General features: G+C 47.2%; 1 protein-coding gene across 1 annotated transcript in view; it reads right to left on the bottom strand.

Moving 5' to 3' along the window:
* Positions 1-7,085: 7,085 nt before the first annotated feature.
* Positions 7,086-13,759, bottom strand: part of LOC111950960 (ephrin type-B receptor 4a-like) — a 42,623-nt gene continuing 35,949 nt past the window's right edge. Inside the window, 7 exon segments of the mRNA XM_070434530.1 lie at positions 7,086-8,739; positions 8,940-9,098; positions 9,588-9,878; positions 9,880-9,921; positions 10,749-11,079; positions 11,198-11,311; positions 11,451-11,515. Of these exon segments, the coding sequence (XP_070290631.1) occupies positions 8,634-8,739; positions 8,940-9,098; positions 9,588-9,878; positions 9,880-9,921; positions 10,749-11,079; positions 11,198-11,311; positions 11,451-11,515 (1,108 nt within the window). The 3' untranslated portion in view covers positions 7,086-8,633.

Here is a 13,759-nt window from a genome sequence, read left to right as displayed (position 1 = left end):
TCTATGTCGTGTGATGTACCCGTCCACCTCAGCCTACGAGTGAGAGGCTCAACAGATGAGCAACACTCCAGTCAGTGGGTGTATTTGGTCCCTCAGGCCATTTAGGAAGACAGGTTGTGTGAAGAGGGCTCTTATGCTCTGTCAGGGAGAGATGAGTACGGTGGTTCCACCACTCTGGTTCCACACAATTAGTCCCTGTATTACCCCCAGATACTAATTCCTGGATCCGTCATGCTTCATGGCTCTTGTTGCTCGTCATCTACCACAGCGGTATAGATTGTTATTGATTGGTTTCAACATGGAGACAGACAGTCTTTATCAGTCTTTATTTATTTGAGAAGGCTCTTCTGGACCTGTGGTCAGAGGGTCAAGCAGCAAGGCCACGTATCATTATGGAACCGTGGGCCTCTCAAACCACCCGGCCGCTTAAAACGCTTCCCTGTACTTTCCCTGTCATCTTCAAGTGATCAGGTTAAAAAATGCACATCTATTTTTAACTATGGGCAGATGCTGCAGTGTGTCCAGTTGTGCATGTGACCTTTGTTTGCTAAGACCTGGAGAAAATGGCTCTCTGCAGCTTTAGCTAATTCACTGGGTTCAATCCGGAGGAGAATTTACAGGCAGAAAAGACAAGTCTTAGTTCTCTTCTACGCCTTCAACATCTCAAAACAAACAAAGACTTATGAAAGTCCATCTTTTTCAGAAGGAGCTCTGTTCTTTGTCAGTTGTGTGTACAATCAATCTCATTGCTTAAAGACAACAATGACTTAAAAGGACTACTTTGAATGTCTTATCTGTCTACAGACACACAGACAGAGGTGAATGAATACCTGTGTAGAATTCTACAGAGAAACTCCCCTGTCATTATAAAGCAGTTCCTCACCCTGCAGGGGTGAGGCGAGTGTGTGACTGGCAGGGGGTCTATGATCCATCTTTATACCTGCTACAGGTAGCCGGGGGGCAAAACAAAAGCTTGAACTCTAAAGGGGATTTCAGTTAGTGAATGACAGGGGAAAATATTGTTGCAAGACCTAAACATAAAGACGTGCTTGACACAATTAGAATAATATTTGTTTTCAATATAAGGACAATTATAGTCTGAATTGTCTGTGGAGTAGACAGCTTAGAAAATCTGTCAGTTGTGAGTGAGTGAGAGTGAGAGTGGGATTTGCGGGGGTGTAGAGGTGTGAGGTGACGTGTGTGTGGTAAATGAATGAGGTGGTAGTGATTAAGCTGAACACCCTCCATGCCACTGAATGGCCAACAGTGTAAAGGCCGCTACACGCTTTTACCCAAACGGAGCGTCGTTTTCTACGTAGTTCGACGTGCTTTTGTGCGGCTCAAGTTTTGGAAATGGGCCGTATATGACGGTCCGTCGCTCGGTTCGTGTAGGCTGTGTAGGGCCTGTACGTGGTTGTATACTAACCAGCGAGAGACAGAACATGACAGAGAACAGATGAACAGACGTGGGCCTGTTTCATTTGTGAATGTTGGGCGAGGCTTGCAGTGTGAAACAGAGGCAAAAAGAGGAAACGCACGCACGCACGCACGCACGCACGCACGCACGCACGCACGCACGCACGCACGCCCACACCACACACACACACACACACACACACACAACACACACACACACACACACACACACACACACACACACACACACACACCACACACACACACACACACACACACACACACACACACACACAGTGCATCCTTGGGGAGTTGAGGACTTTCATGGAATAAGAGGCTCAATTAGATAAATGAACACACAGTTATTACAGTCAGTTATGGCAGTCATTAAAATGGTCTTTAGGGGTAGTGTTGGGAGAAGGCAGTGGTCGGGCTGAACTGTGTCTGGGAATGTGGAAGAAGCAGGGGATAATTGGTGGCATAATATTGTGACAGCGTGTTTGATGAATGAGCCTTCTAATTTCCCAAACCACAAGGGAAATGAGTGATGGAGAACGGGAGAAACTTTTGTCAGCGTAGACCACAGTGCTCCAGGTACCTCAGTCAGAGCAGGGACTTAATGTCACTTCATAAAACAACAACTAAGCTAACTTCAATTCTTGCCTACATGTCAGTGCAACCAGGCCCCTAGCACCTAGCCCCTAGCACCTAGCCCCTAGCACAGATAGGGGTTCCTCAAAATGAACCCAAACGGACCAAAACTGTGCTCCTGTATCACCCTCTCAGGCACACGTGACACGCTAACTACCCTCATCATACCCTCTGCATGTTTACCACTAGTAGAGAAGGGCCTTGGGGGAGGGGTCGGGTGCTACTTACAGAGGTGAGCGGAGAAACCTGCCTTTCATTACCAGCAGAGAGCAGGACCAGGGGTTCAAGGAGAGGGTAGGCTCTGTTCTCTGTTACATACGCATTTCTGTCTGATCGCACGCACGCACGCACACACACACACAGCGGTCTTGTGAGGTTCTCATTATACACTACAAAGTGAATGCATGCATATTCTGTCTGTAATGTGGAAATAAACAGAGAAAGGATGAGGTAGTTGCCCTCCCTCCATTTTACCGAGGCATCCACAGGATGATTTGCTGCAGCCATTTTGTGTAACAGCACCCTCCATTATCCTCAGAAGTTCCCCAAACATAACAAATCGACTTTTCAGAATGTCATAACGAATCTTATGAACCGGTAGTTACTGAAATGTATTGAAATGACTACATTGTAATTTGAAAGGACACACTACTAAGGATATTGAGTATGTTTGGCTGCCTTTCGTTACAGACTGAACTACTCCAGTAGCCTACCCCAGACATGCTTCTTTGACTTTGTCCACTGATCTCCAGGAGGAATTCAGGGGTCCCCTAACCAACAACACACACACGTACGCAAGCGCACACAAGCACACACACACAACAAAACAAAACATGCATATTGCCACCAGATGCCCAGATAAATCAAAACCATATGCTCTGTCCTCAAGGTTCTAAGTACGTACATTGTGAACAATGATACAGGGATTCAAAGAAAAAAAGAAACACACAACCACACACCACACACACACACACACACACACACACACACACACACACACACACACACACACACACACACACACACACACACACACACACACACACACACACACACACCACACACACACACACACAAACTCTTTGAGTGCCCTGCCAACCGTCACAATGGGAGTTTTCATTAAGCATGCTGGCGGCTTGTAGAACAGGTCAGTATTGAGCATGAGTGAGCATGTGTTTTCAGTCTAATGAATGAGTGATTATGAGGGGCTGTAAATCATCCACACGGGCCTGAAGGGAAAAGGAGGTGAGGGGGGCTCAGGCGAGAGGTATTGGAGGGGGAGGGGAGTTGGGGCGGGAATCTAAGCCCAGGTGGGGACATCCCATTCAGCTACAAACTCACTGTAAATGGGTCTTATCAGCTGCATAAATCACTCATAATAGCTCTTTTCAGTTGGCTTATTTGGACTAATTTCGGTGTTGTCCAGGTCATTCAACTGTCTGAAACAGGGGTAGGACCTAGAAATGATGACTTGGACAGAACACAAACACGTCACATGACAGCAGAAACTAGATTGAATACTGATCGGTATCATCGTTCTACTAGATCTGACACAATCAGTCGAATCGGTCATCGATTGGGCAATTCTCCGAAGAGCCAGACGCCCAGATCTGCTTGAGGACAAATAACAGTTATTTATGGATGAAGTGGTCTCGAGACCAGACCACAGTAGTAAAGATCCCAAACCCAGATAGGATAGAGTAAACCAGGATAGGACAAGGACCAGATCAAGACCCTGTTAGGATGAAGGACATTCAGACCACGTAAAGAACCGAGCTTACTGGAGGAGAGAACAGCAGAAGAAAAAGCAGAGAAACCAAGGGGGATTGGCTAAAAGGATTTACGCTTGTGGGGGTCAGAGGTGAGGAGGGGTTGGGTTTAAGATGGGAGATTAAGCTGGGGCCTCAGTGAGAGGTTAAGTGCAAGGCTGACTGGGAAACCGCTCTGGGTGGAGTCGCGTTCAAAGCATTCAAACCCAAGCTTAGGTAAACATTTTGAAAGCGTAACGTACATTTAACTCCCCTGCAAAGTATGCAATCTCCCAAGCGTCCTGCAAAGCCTTCAGAATCTCCTCATGTTGGTAGTGGTATAGTGCAAGGACATGACCAACTTCTGTCCTGCCCAACTTCCGCCTTTGGAGAAGGTAAAATATAGGAGCTAAGATCATTTGGAGGTCAGACGTTCTCTCCGAGGGAGGTGTGTATAAGATGGCCGCGCAGAGCCGTGTGAAATGATGTCCTGGGATCAGACAGTTCAGCTGGAGTTATATAAGATGGCTGTGCAGAGCTTTGTGAAATGCTGTCCTGGGATCAGACAGTTCAGCTGGAGTTATATAAGATGGCTGTGCAGAGCCGTGTGAAATGCTGTCTGGATCGCAGACAGTTCAGCTGGAGTTGTATAAGATGGCTGTGCAGAGCCGTGTGAAATGCTGTCCTGGGATCAGACAGTTCAGCTGGAGTTGTCAGTCATACAGTGGAATTAAACGGCGGCGAAGGGTTTTTAAATTAGAGTGAAGAAATCCCCTTGCCTGACAATTTGGTGAGAATTAAGAGCAGCAGTGGGGCCCTGGCCAAGCTAATCCTTAAAACAGAACTCACCTTGATAAGAAAGCTATGAGAGGTCAGCACTCAGCTAAAGATAATGGGCACATTTCAACACCCCCCCACTACAGACACACAGACATAAAATACAACACATCACTCCTCTCACCTTAAAGTAATTCTTTCTCTTTTTAGTGGTTTCTTGGAATAACTCTAGTGTTCTTCCACTCGCTCCTCAAGTTTCAAGTTTTATAAGTCATATATACAGGATACACATAGTACACATCAGTGGCAGTGGTGTAAAGTACTTAAAAAATACTTTAGGGTACGACTCAAGTAGTTTTTTKGGGTATCTGTACTTTGCTTAACTATTTATATTTTGGACAACTTTTACTTTTACTTCACTACATTCCTTAAGAAAATAATGTACTTTTTACTCCATTCATTTTCCCTGACACCTAAAACTACTCSTTACATTTTGAATGCTTAGCAGGACAGGAAAAGAGTCTAATTCACACACTTATCAAGAGAACATCCCTGCTCATCCCTACTGCCTCTGATCTGGCGGACTCACTAAACACAAATGCTTTGTTTGTAAATGATGTCTGAGTGTTAGAGTGTGCCCCTGGCTATCCGTAAATTAATCATTTGAAATGATTTACACTTTTACTTTTGATACTTAAGTATATTTGAGCAATTACATTTACTTTTGATACCTAAGTATATATAAAACCGGAAGGCTACACCCCCAGACCCTTCAATTCCTCATTACATGGTTAGGGGAGATCATCCAATAAGGGAGAGAAAGGGACAGGGGATGAGATGGATGGTGTGGATGTGTGGACAGAGGGAACGATAGATAGAGGAAGTTCAGACAGATTGACAGATAAGGGGATGAGGGATATGTGAGTGATGACTATACAAACACACATTGAAGCTTGAGTAAAGACAGACAGACAGATGGAGAGGCTGGCCAGTGCCGTTGTGGACACAAAAAAAGCAGACAGACTGGTTGACAGAGAGATGGATGGACACACTGATAATTCATCGGATAAATAAGCAAAATATTGTAACTTTAGTCCTCAATCCCAAGAGGCACTCTCCATGACCTGCACCTGGTAGTAAGAAGAAGTCTATATGGAACGAAAGTAAGCAGACACAGTTCTCAACAACCCCACCACATACACAGATTCTCTTTCTCACACTCAAACATACACACCTGTCTTTCTGCTCGGGCCTTCACCACCCTGCCTCCACACTTGAGTGCACACAGGAATGCAAGGGGAGCGACACAATTACTTTAGTGCTGAAACCTGATTGGCCCAGTCTCTTATCTCCTCAACAAAGGCCCTAATGGATGGGCATTCAGATAGGGGTTAAAGGTCACAAAGACACTGTCAACACTAGAAGCCAGAGCTAGCTCAATACCCATCTCTCACACCCACCCACTCACACAGACACACTCACCCATATGCACACACACAGCCCAGGACTGCCTGTGTTGAAAACATCAAATTATAAAACCAATACAAACTGGGACACTGCACTTATTGTATTAGTGTGGAGAATTAAGAGCAGGACTTATTGGCAGATTTCAGCAGAAAGACCCTATTTGAAGTGTGCTGGTGTGGTTGGAGAGGGCATTTATTGTTTTACATTGAAGGAAGGGTCAGAGTTCGGAGGGGTCATCCTCTCATTGTTTATCTCTGTGACACACTTCCTCTGAAACAGCCGAGCGTAGGGCACATTAGGGTCATGGGACCTGGCAATGACTCATCAATAACACAGATAATCAAAACACATACATTAGCTTGAAAGCATTGAAAAAACCGACACCCAGAGTAAGAGTTGAGACAGTCTGCGTGAGTAAGCCTGTGGTGAGCTCTCTCTGGGCTGTTCTGACTGCTTTGAGGCTGTGGCTCTGAGGCTGTGGCTCTGGGGCTGTAGTAGCAGGGGCAGGGTGAGAGCAGAGTAGGGACTACTCCAGTGGACTGGAAGCTGAGGAACAGAGGGGAGAACGCCCAGCTAAGTGTCAGAGAACAGAGTCAAGGACAGGCTGAGGGCTCTGTGGTTTGGGCTGTCCCTCTTAAGGAAAGAGATAGGAATGTCCACGAGGGAGCTAAGCTGAAAGTGGTGAGGGTGAGGAGGGGTGTAAGCTCAATTCCCGAACCACAACTTCACCGTGGAGAAGGTCACAGTATCTGCGGGGAGGAATGTTTGAAACAAGAGCTGCCAAGGAAACGGATCACCTTAAAACGATTACAGGAGTGTGGATATTATACTGTAGGTGGATGTATGCACTCTGTTTTCGGGATGCTTCACTTAGAATGCATGAGTGTGCACGCACTTACATGTGTTTTTCGTTCTGCATCCGCGCGTGTGTTTGCATTAATGTGTGTGCGTTTGAGATCTCTCGAGGGAGTGTGTGTAATGTGTTGTTATTATAAGCTCCGTTCGCTGCTGAATGAGGAGTCTCGATGATAAACACCGGTGTGTGTCTTTATTGTGACTGAGTACAGATTACACACAGAAAGGATGGGCAAATCAAATCATACATACCTATACATTATTYTGAAAGGAAACTTTATAAAAGAGGGGTTCCCGTTTTCATAGCAGATCCTCAATGTGAAGACCACATTTCCCACAATCCTTTAGTAACAAGGAACCACACAATCTCCCCAAACATGTGAAAATGGTGGCATCTGAAGAGACTTCTGTATGGCAGATCTAACTACATAACCCAGGGAGGGCTTTCTGCTTTATAGAACAGGCATTTTGATATCAGTCCACATAGAAGATCAAATGGCACTCAAGCAAGACGAAAAACTGACCACCTATAATATCAACCAAATAATGAGGCCAGACTGGTATTTTTCCTGGTCAAAGTCCCAAGTAAAAATGGTCAAGGACCTCCTTCAGTCTGAGTGTGTGGAAGTGAGCTGCCCAGTCCAGCAGCAACAGGAAGTGGAAATGCCAGCCAGCCATACTCCAAGAGAAACACAGGAAGTAATGTAGCTGCTGACAGGMGGGTTGGAGAGACAGAGAACTGACTAAAAACCCAACTTCTGTCTGTTCAATATATAAAAGTGCTGATACGTCTCAGTCCTGCTCTCCTCCCACACGACTGACCCAGGAGGGTCACACATTGTCACTGAAGAAGATAAGGAAATGAAGGCTTGTATGACTACAGTCTGTTCTGGTCCAAACGCCCACATTACCCATAACACCTGAGGAAAACCGAGGCCATTTTGAAACCAAAGGAAAAAGTGAGGCCGATTCGATAAGAGTCCAAACACACGTTTTCCAGGTCCGCTGAARAAGGTGTCATCCCTCCACATCATCGTATAATTCCCGTGGATTAATAATCCATGTTGCGGTAGCCTAGTCTGCCACTGGCGGAATACACCAATAGATAAGCTTTAGTCCTTGGGTTGGCGTTGGCACTGGCCTGTTCCTTCAATGGTATCACCAGTTTGTTTAGGACCACAGGTAAACATTCAAGCAGTGAAGCAGTGGAGGCGGAGTGAGGATGAACTGGCCAGAGAGGCAGTCCGAGAGGCTCCAGCAGCCTATCAAAAGGGGACGATCACGCTCTCCCAGAAGCTTGGTGGGGCGCGTATAACCCGTAACTTCAGATCAGCAAAGAAGTGTAATGGGTCCTCACTGAAAGATGTTTTGCATAAAGCGTTTACCTCTTCTACTTTTCCCACTGCATCGAGGATAGAGAGCACAGCAGCCTACTACCAGTCCTCGGCACCAGGCCTGACTGATCACTTGACTGATCAGTAAGGACAGGTTGGTCAGGTAGTAGGGAAGGTCATCTAGAATTAGTTCAACTTGAGGTGCTGTCACTACGCTCAGTCACTGATGGACTTCACGTCTAAGAATGGGCCCGGTTGGTGCCAGGGTCAGGGACTGTGTGGTTGTAGCAGGGTGCTGGCTGGGTCCATGGGTGTGCGATGTGCGTGCTGGTGTCTGTGTTGGGTGAGGGTCAGAGGTCGGGGGTCAAGGTAAATTGTGCCGGGGTTAGAAGCGTATGGTGCCAGGGCTCTTGGTCATGGTCAGAGTCTGGATGCTGGACAGGATCTTCCTCTGGTGTCCAGCCAGGGTCACTCCCAGACGCAGCAGGTCCCTGAGGAGAAGGACATACTGTTAGATAAACAGCCAGACAGAAGGCCTGACCGACAGGCAGACCCGACAGACAGACAAACTGAGTGACTGACAAATAGGCGGACCGAGACATAGAGCTACGATCGTAGAGTGTGACTCAACTTCAAGAGGTTTGAAAGTCAGAGAGAGACACATTGTTGCAGGTGTGAACTGTGAACTTACTCAGCAGTGATCTGGGCCAGTAGCTCTACAGAGGTGAATCCAGCCTGGAGGAAGCTGTCCTCATAGCGCTCCATCTTGATGGCCCTCAGCCACTCCCCTACGGAGCCACACGCTGAGGGGGCCGGGGGGGCCCGCTGGTCCAGCAGGGGGTGGGACGGCCTGGGGACAGGGGACACACACTCTCTCTGTCACTAGCACACCAAGGGCCTCACAGGCATGTAGCCTTGAGGGACAGGCATTTCCACAGAATGGGGGCGGGATCTAAGGCTGCATGAGTGGCAGGGAACAACAATGGCTGTTGGAGGGGAAGGGGGTGTGGCCCAAGCTGTGAGTGACAGGTTAGTATTCGGGGTGGGAAAGAGGGAGAGAATGGGCACAGTTAGAGTGTGACAGGTCACAGCAGGACAGAGGAGGAGGGACAGTAGGAGGTTAATGTAGACTGACTCTGACAGACAGGACTGTATTCTAGGAATGAAGCAATGGAATAAAGACTGGGCTCTTTGAAGAGACAGTATATACTCTCCATCTGGTGAGACAGTCATCTCCTTGTCTTTACCACAGGCTGTGTTCAAACCCACACTGGCCTTCTCTGACTCTCCACACACCCTCCACACCCAGCCCCTTGCCTAGAGATCTGTGCCCACTCACCCTGCACCCTCCTGGGCCACGATCTTCAGCGAGGCGGGGTTGCGGATCAGCTTGTCCAGGGCGCTGACGATGGCGGCGAAGCGGGGGCGAGCCGAGCGCTCCTTCTGCCAGCAGTCCAGCATCAGCTGGTGGAGGTGGGCGGGGCAGTCAGGGGGCGGCGGTAGGCGGTAGTCTTGCTCTATGGCGTTGATCACGTCCTGGTTGCTCATGTCCCAGTAGGGCCTCTCTCCGAACGACATGACCTCCCACATGACGATGCCGTAGCTCCAGGCGTCGGAGGCGAGGGTGAACTCTGAAGGCGATGGCTTCTGGGGAGCTCCAGCGGATGAGGGATCTTTACCACCCTGATTGACGAAGGAGGACAAAGGGGGGTCAACAACCCACACCATTAACCAGCATGCCAATCATGGGATTGGGTGTGGAGGAAGAACGGGCTAGTCTCACAGAGAGCTAGCACGCGTTGTAGTGGGGTTCTGAGGAGTTCTCCTGAGGAAACGGGACAGGCCAAAAGTCAGGTACACCTACACACCATGGTTGCTGGGTTGAGCCAGGGATGTTCGCGGGCGCGGCGAGGTCTCTGGTGACGTTCTAGCTCATCTCAGGACAGGTACTCCATGCCCGACGCGGAGTGCACCCGGGATCGCATTGCCCTACAGGCTGGATGGAGTTGACTGACCTCGTTCAACTGCAGAGAGAGAGAGAGAGATGGGAAAGTTTGAATGTAGGAGAACAAGTGGAGCGTGTGTGGGTTTGCATTTGTGTGTGTTTGTGTGTAATAATATTAATATTTGGTGGGGGATTATATTTGTCCTGTGTGATTTTCCCCCCAAAAAAATTAATTTGGGTGAAGTAACATCATGGAGTTTACCCCCCTCTAGCTGAATCTGCTGATTTATTTATTGAGGAAAATAATGACACGACTGGTGATATGTGGTTGTCTCAACTAGCTATCTTCAGATGAATGACTTAACTGCTCTGGATAAGAGCGTCTGCTAAAGGGAGTAAATGTACATTTGTCCAATTCCCTGAGACAACTCCGGAGATGGGTTCACGGCCAAGTGTGTGTGTGTGTGTGTGTGTGTGTGGTGTGTGTGGTGTGTGTGTGTGTGTGGTGTGTGTGTGTGGTGTGTGGTGTGTTGTGTGTGTGTGTGTGTGTGTGTGTGTGTGTGCGTTGTGTGTGTGTGTGTTGTGTGTGTGTGTAAGGACTCTCGAGAGCAAGTTGACAAGACAGTAGATAGACCGACCCTAAGGAAGGAGTCGAGCGCTCCGTTCTCCATGAACTCAGTGAGGATCATGACGGGACAGGAAGCAGTGATGATGCCCTCCAGGTGGATGATGTTGGGGTGCTGGAACTGGCCCATGATGCTGGCCTCCGACAGGAAGTCCCGCCTCTGCTTGTCTGTGTAGCCGCCCTTCAGTGTCTTGATGGCCACGTAGTTCTCCTTCTTCCCTGGAACCTTCAGTCTTCCCCGACACACCTCCCCAAACTCTCCTATAGACGAGCCAGGGAAACACCCGTCAGTACAAACATGATACTGCAGCACCATACCAACCAGTCTGTTTACAGGCAGCAATACATCATGAAAAACAAAGAGATAAGAGACACCAACCGGCACCAATGACCTCCTCGATCTTGACAAATGAAACATCGATCTCCTTGGCAAACTCCCGTATGGCCTCGTTAGGGTCCTCGTAAGTGAAGGGGTCAATATAGACCTTGACTCCTGAGGTGAGGAGAGGAGTAGAGGGAGGGTAGGGGGAAGTAAACGACGGAACAGCCAAAGTAACAGACAGACTAAAACATGACTTTGAAAATAGCTGTATGCAGTATTTCTATGTATGTGTGTGTGTATGTGTACTCACCTTGGCCCAGGAGGTACTGGCCGTTTTTGTCACTCAGCTCTGGGTCCTTCATCCTGCTGTGTCTACTACCGAGAAGAACAGTGTGTGGGAGAGGAAGGAGGGAGAGGGGGGACGAGAGAAAAGGGGCAAGGGGTCAGAGAGAGAGAGAAAGAGAGAGATTGCTAGTCCAGTGACGTAACACCTCTGGTCTCTCTGTGAGGGTTTCTTAGTGTCACAAACAAGCTCATTGAGTCTCTCTCTCGGTCTCAGAAACAATACATGACTGGTAGATGAAGTAATGCCTTGTTCCTGGGCCCTCTACTGTTCTGCACATTCAGGAGCCACTCTGCTCTGTGTCTGGACCTGCTGTGGTGGAGGGCTCCATTACTGAGACTTCCTTTGGCCCAGGCCCATCCCAGTAGCACTGTACAGCCCTGTAGCTACTGGACCCCTGCTTCTCTCTCTCTCTCTCGACGCCAACACACGCTCACACAGTTGTCGGCCCTGAGTGCTATTTCACGCAGATACGGGTGGAATCGTGGAGACAGTATGCTATCTTTGGGCCTGGGAGAAGTTTTAACAGAGAGAGAGAGACGAAGAACGAGAGAGAGCGAAGAGGAGATGTACGTATGAAGAGAGATGAGCGAGACAGAAGAAGAGAGAAGAGAGTACGAGTGAAGAGAGAGAAGAGAGATGAGAAGAGGAAGAAGAGAAGAGAGAGAAGAGAGAGAGAGATGAGAGAGAAGAGAGAGAGAGAGAAGAGAGAGAGGGGAGAGAAGAGAGAGAGAGAAAGAGAGAGAGAGAGAGAGAGAAGAAGAGAGAGAAGAAGAGAGAGAAGAGATAGAGCAAGAGAGAAGAGCAAGGAAGAGAGAGAGAGAGAGAGAAAGAGAGGAGAGAGAGAATGAGAGAGAGAAGAGAAGAGAGAGAGAGAGGAGAGAGAGAGAGAGATGAAGAAGAGAGAGCGAGGAGAGAGAATGAGAGAGAGTAGAGAGAAGAGAGATGAGAAGAAGAGAGAGAAGAGAGGGATGCAAAGAGAGAGAGAGAGAGGAGAGAGAGCAGGGTCCAGTAGCTACCAAGGGCTGTACAGCTGCTACTGAATGACTGGCAAAGGAAGTCTCAGTAAAGATGGATGCCCATCCGACCACAACAGGCAGTTTACTTGGGCACCACTTTAGCGACAAGTCCAGACACAGAGCAGGAGTGGACTCCTGAACCTGTGCCGAATAAACAGTAGAGGGCCCAGGGAAGAAAATCAAAGCGCGATATACTGCCTCATCCTACCAGTCACCTAGTGTTTCTGAGACCGGAGAGAGAACTCAATGACTTGTTTGTGACATACTAAAGAAAACTCATGGGTTGAAGACGTACGGCTGCTTCGCTTGAAGTAAATATAATAGGCTGTAACGTCAAAATGTGGCAAAGATCAAGGGGTCCCTGAAAACTTTCTGAATGCCTGTAAATATATCGTATTCTATTGTCATGGCTCACTCCTAAAACTACTGCTGTACCCCACCTTTTCTATTACATACTGTCCATGGTCACAAATCTGTCCTACTGAAACTAAGCCTGTCATTTCACATACAGTTATATTATAGTGCAAAATTCCTGCATCTATCATTTGCCATGGGTTTGGTACTGTTATTAGAAATCTGCACTTTTTTTTGACGACGTACCTGAGCAACCCCGGTATTATAAAAGCGAAAATAGAGTAAGACCTAAATAGATGCGAGATTTTTGATGTGTTGGAATCTACACTTTTATTTCTACTACTCGTACATGCATTTTAGTGACATCGTTATAGATCTACACCACATACTTATTTATATACTGGATCTTGCATGCTACCTATATATCTGCTGCCTGTACATATCAGTTCTTAGTATATGTTGCTGAAAGCACCCTTTAAATAGTAATATTGGCTGTTACAGTGCTTTTAGTTGTTAATGGATTCATTTCCGACATGTCAAGATTAGAAGTGTTTTCATTTATATTTTTATATAAATTTAATTTTCGTCATGTTTGACAATTTTACTGCATTGTTAGGGGCTAGATAAATAACTGCCCAACCTGCAACACATTCTGCTAAACGTTTATCCAAACAAATAAACTTGATTTTGATTGGAAAGAAGTTGTTGTCCACCAAGTCTATTGAAACCCCTTCAATGTATAGCACACCATCTACTATCGGTCTTTTACATCTTAATAATTATCTGAAAAGATCAATGAAGACAGAAACCCCAGTAACTTTAATAAAAGCCCATCACAAAACATGTCTGCCATCCACCTTCTAAATGGGTCCTATAATACTTATAGGTAGTGTCTCTGAGGTA

The sequence above is a fragment of the Salvelinus sp. IW2-2015 genome, linkage group LG23 (genome assembly GCF_002910315.2).
Source record: "Salvelinus sp. IW2-2015 linkage group LG23, ASM291031v2, whole genome shotgun sequence".
NCBI classification, from domain to species: Eukaryota; Metazoa; Chordata; class Actinopteri; order Salmoniformes; family Salmonidae; genus Salvelinus; species Salvelinus sp. IW2-2015.
This window is presented reverse-complemented; position numbering and strand designations above follow the sequence as displayed.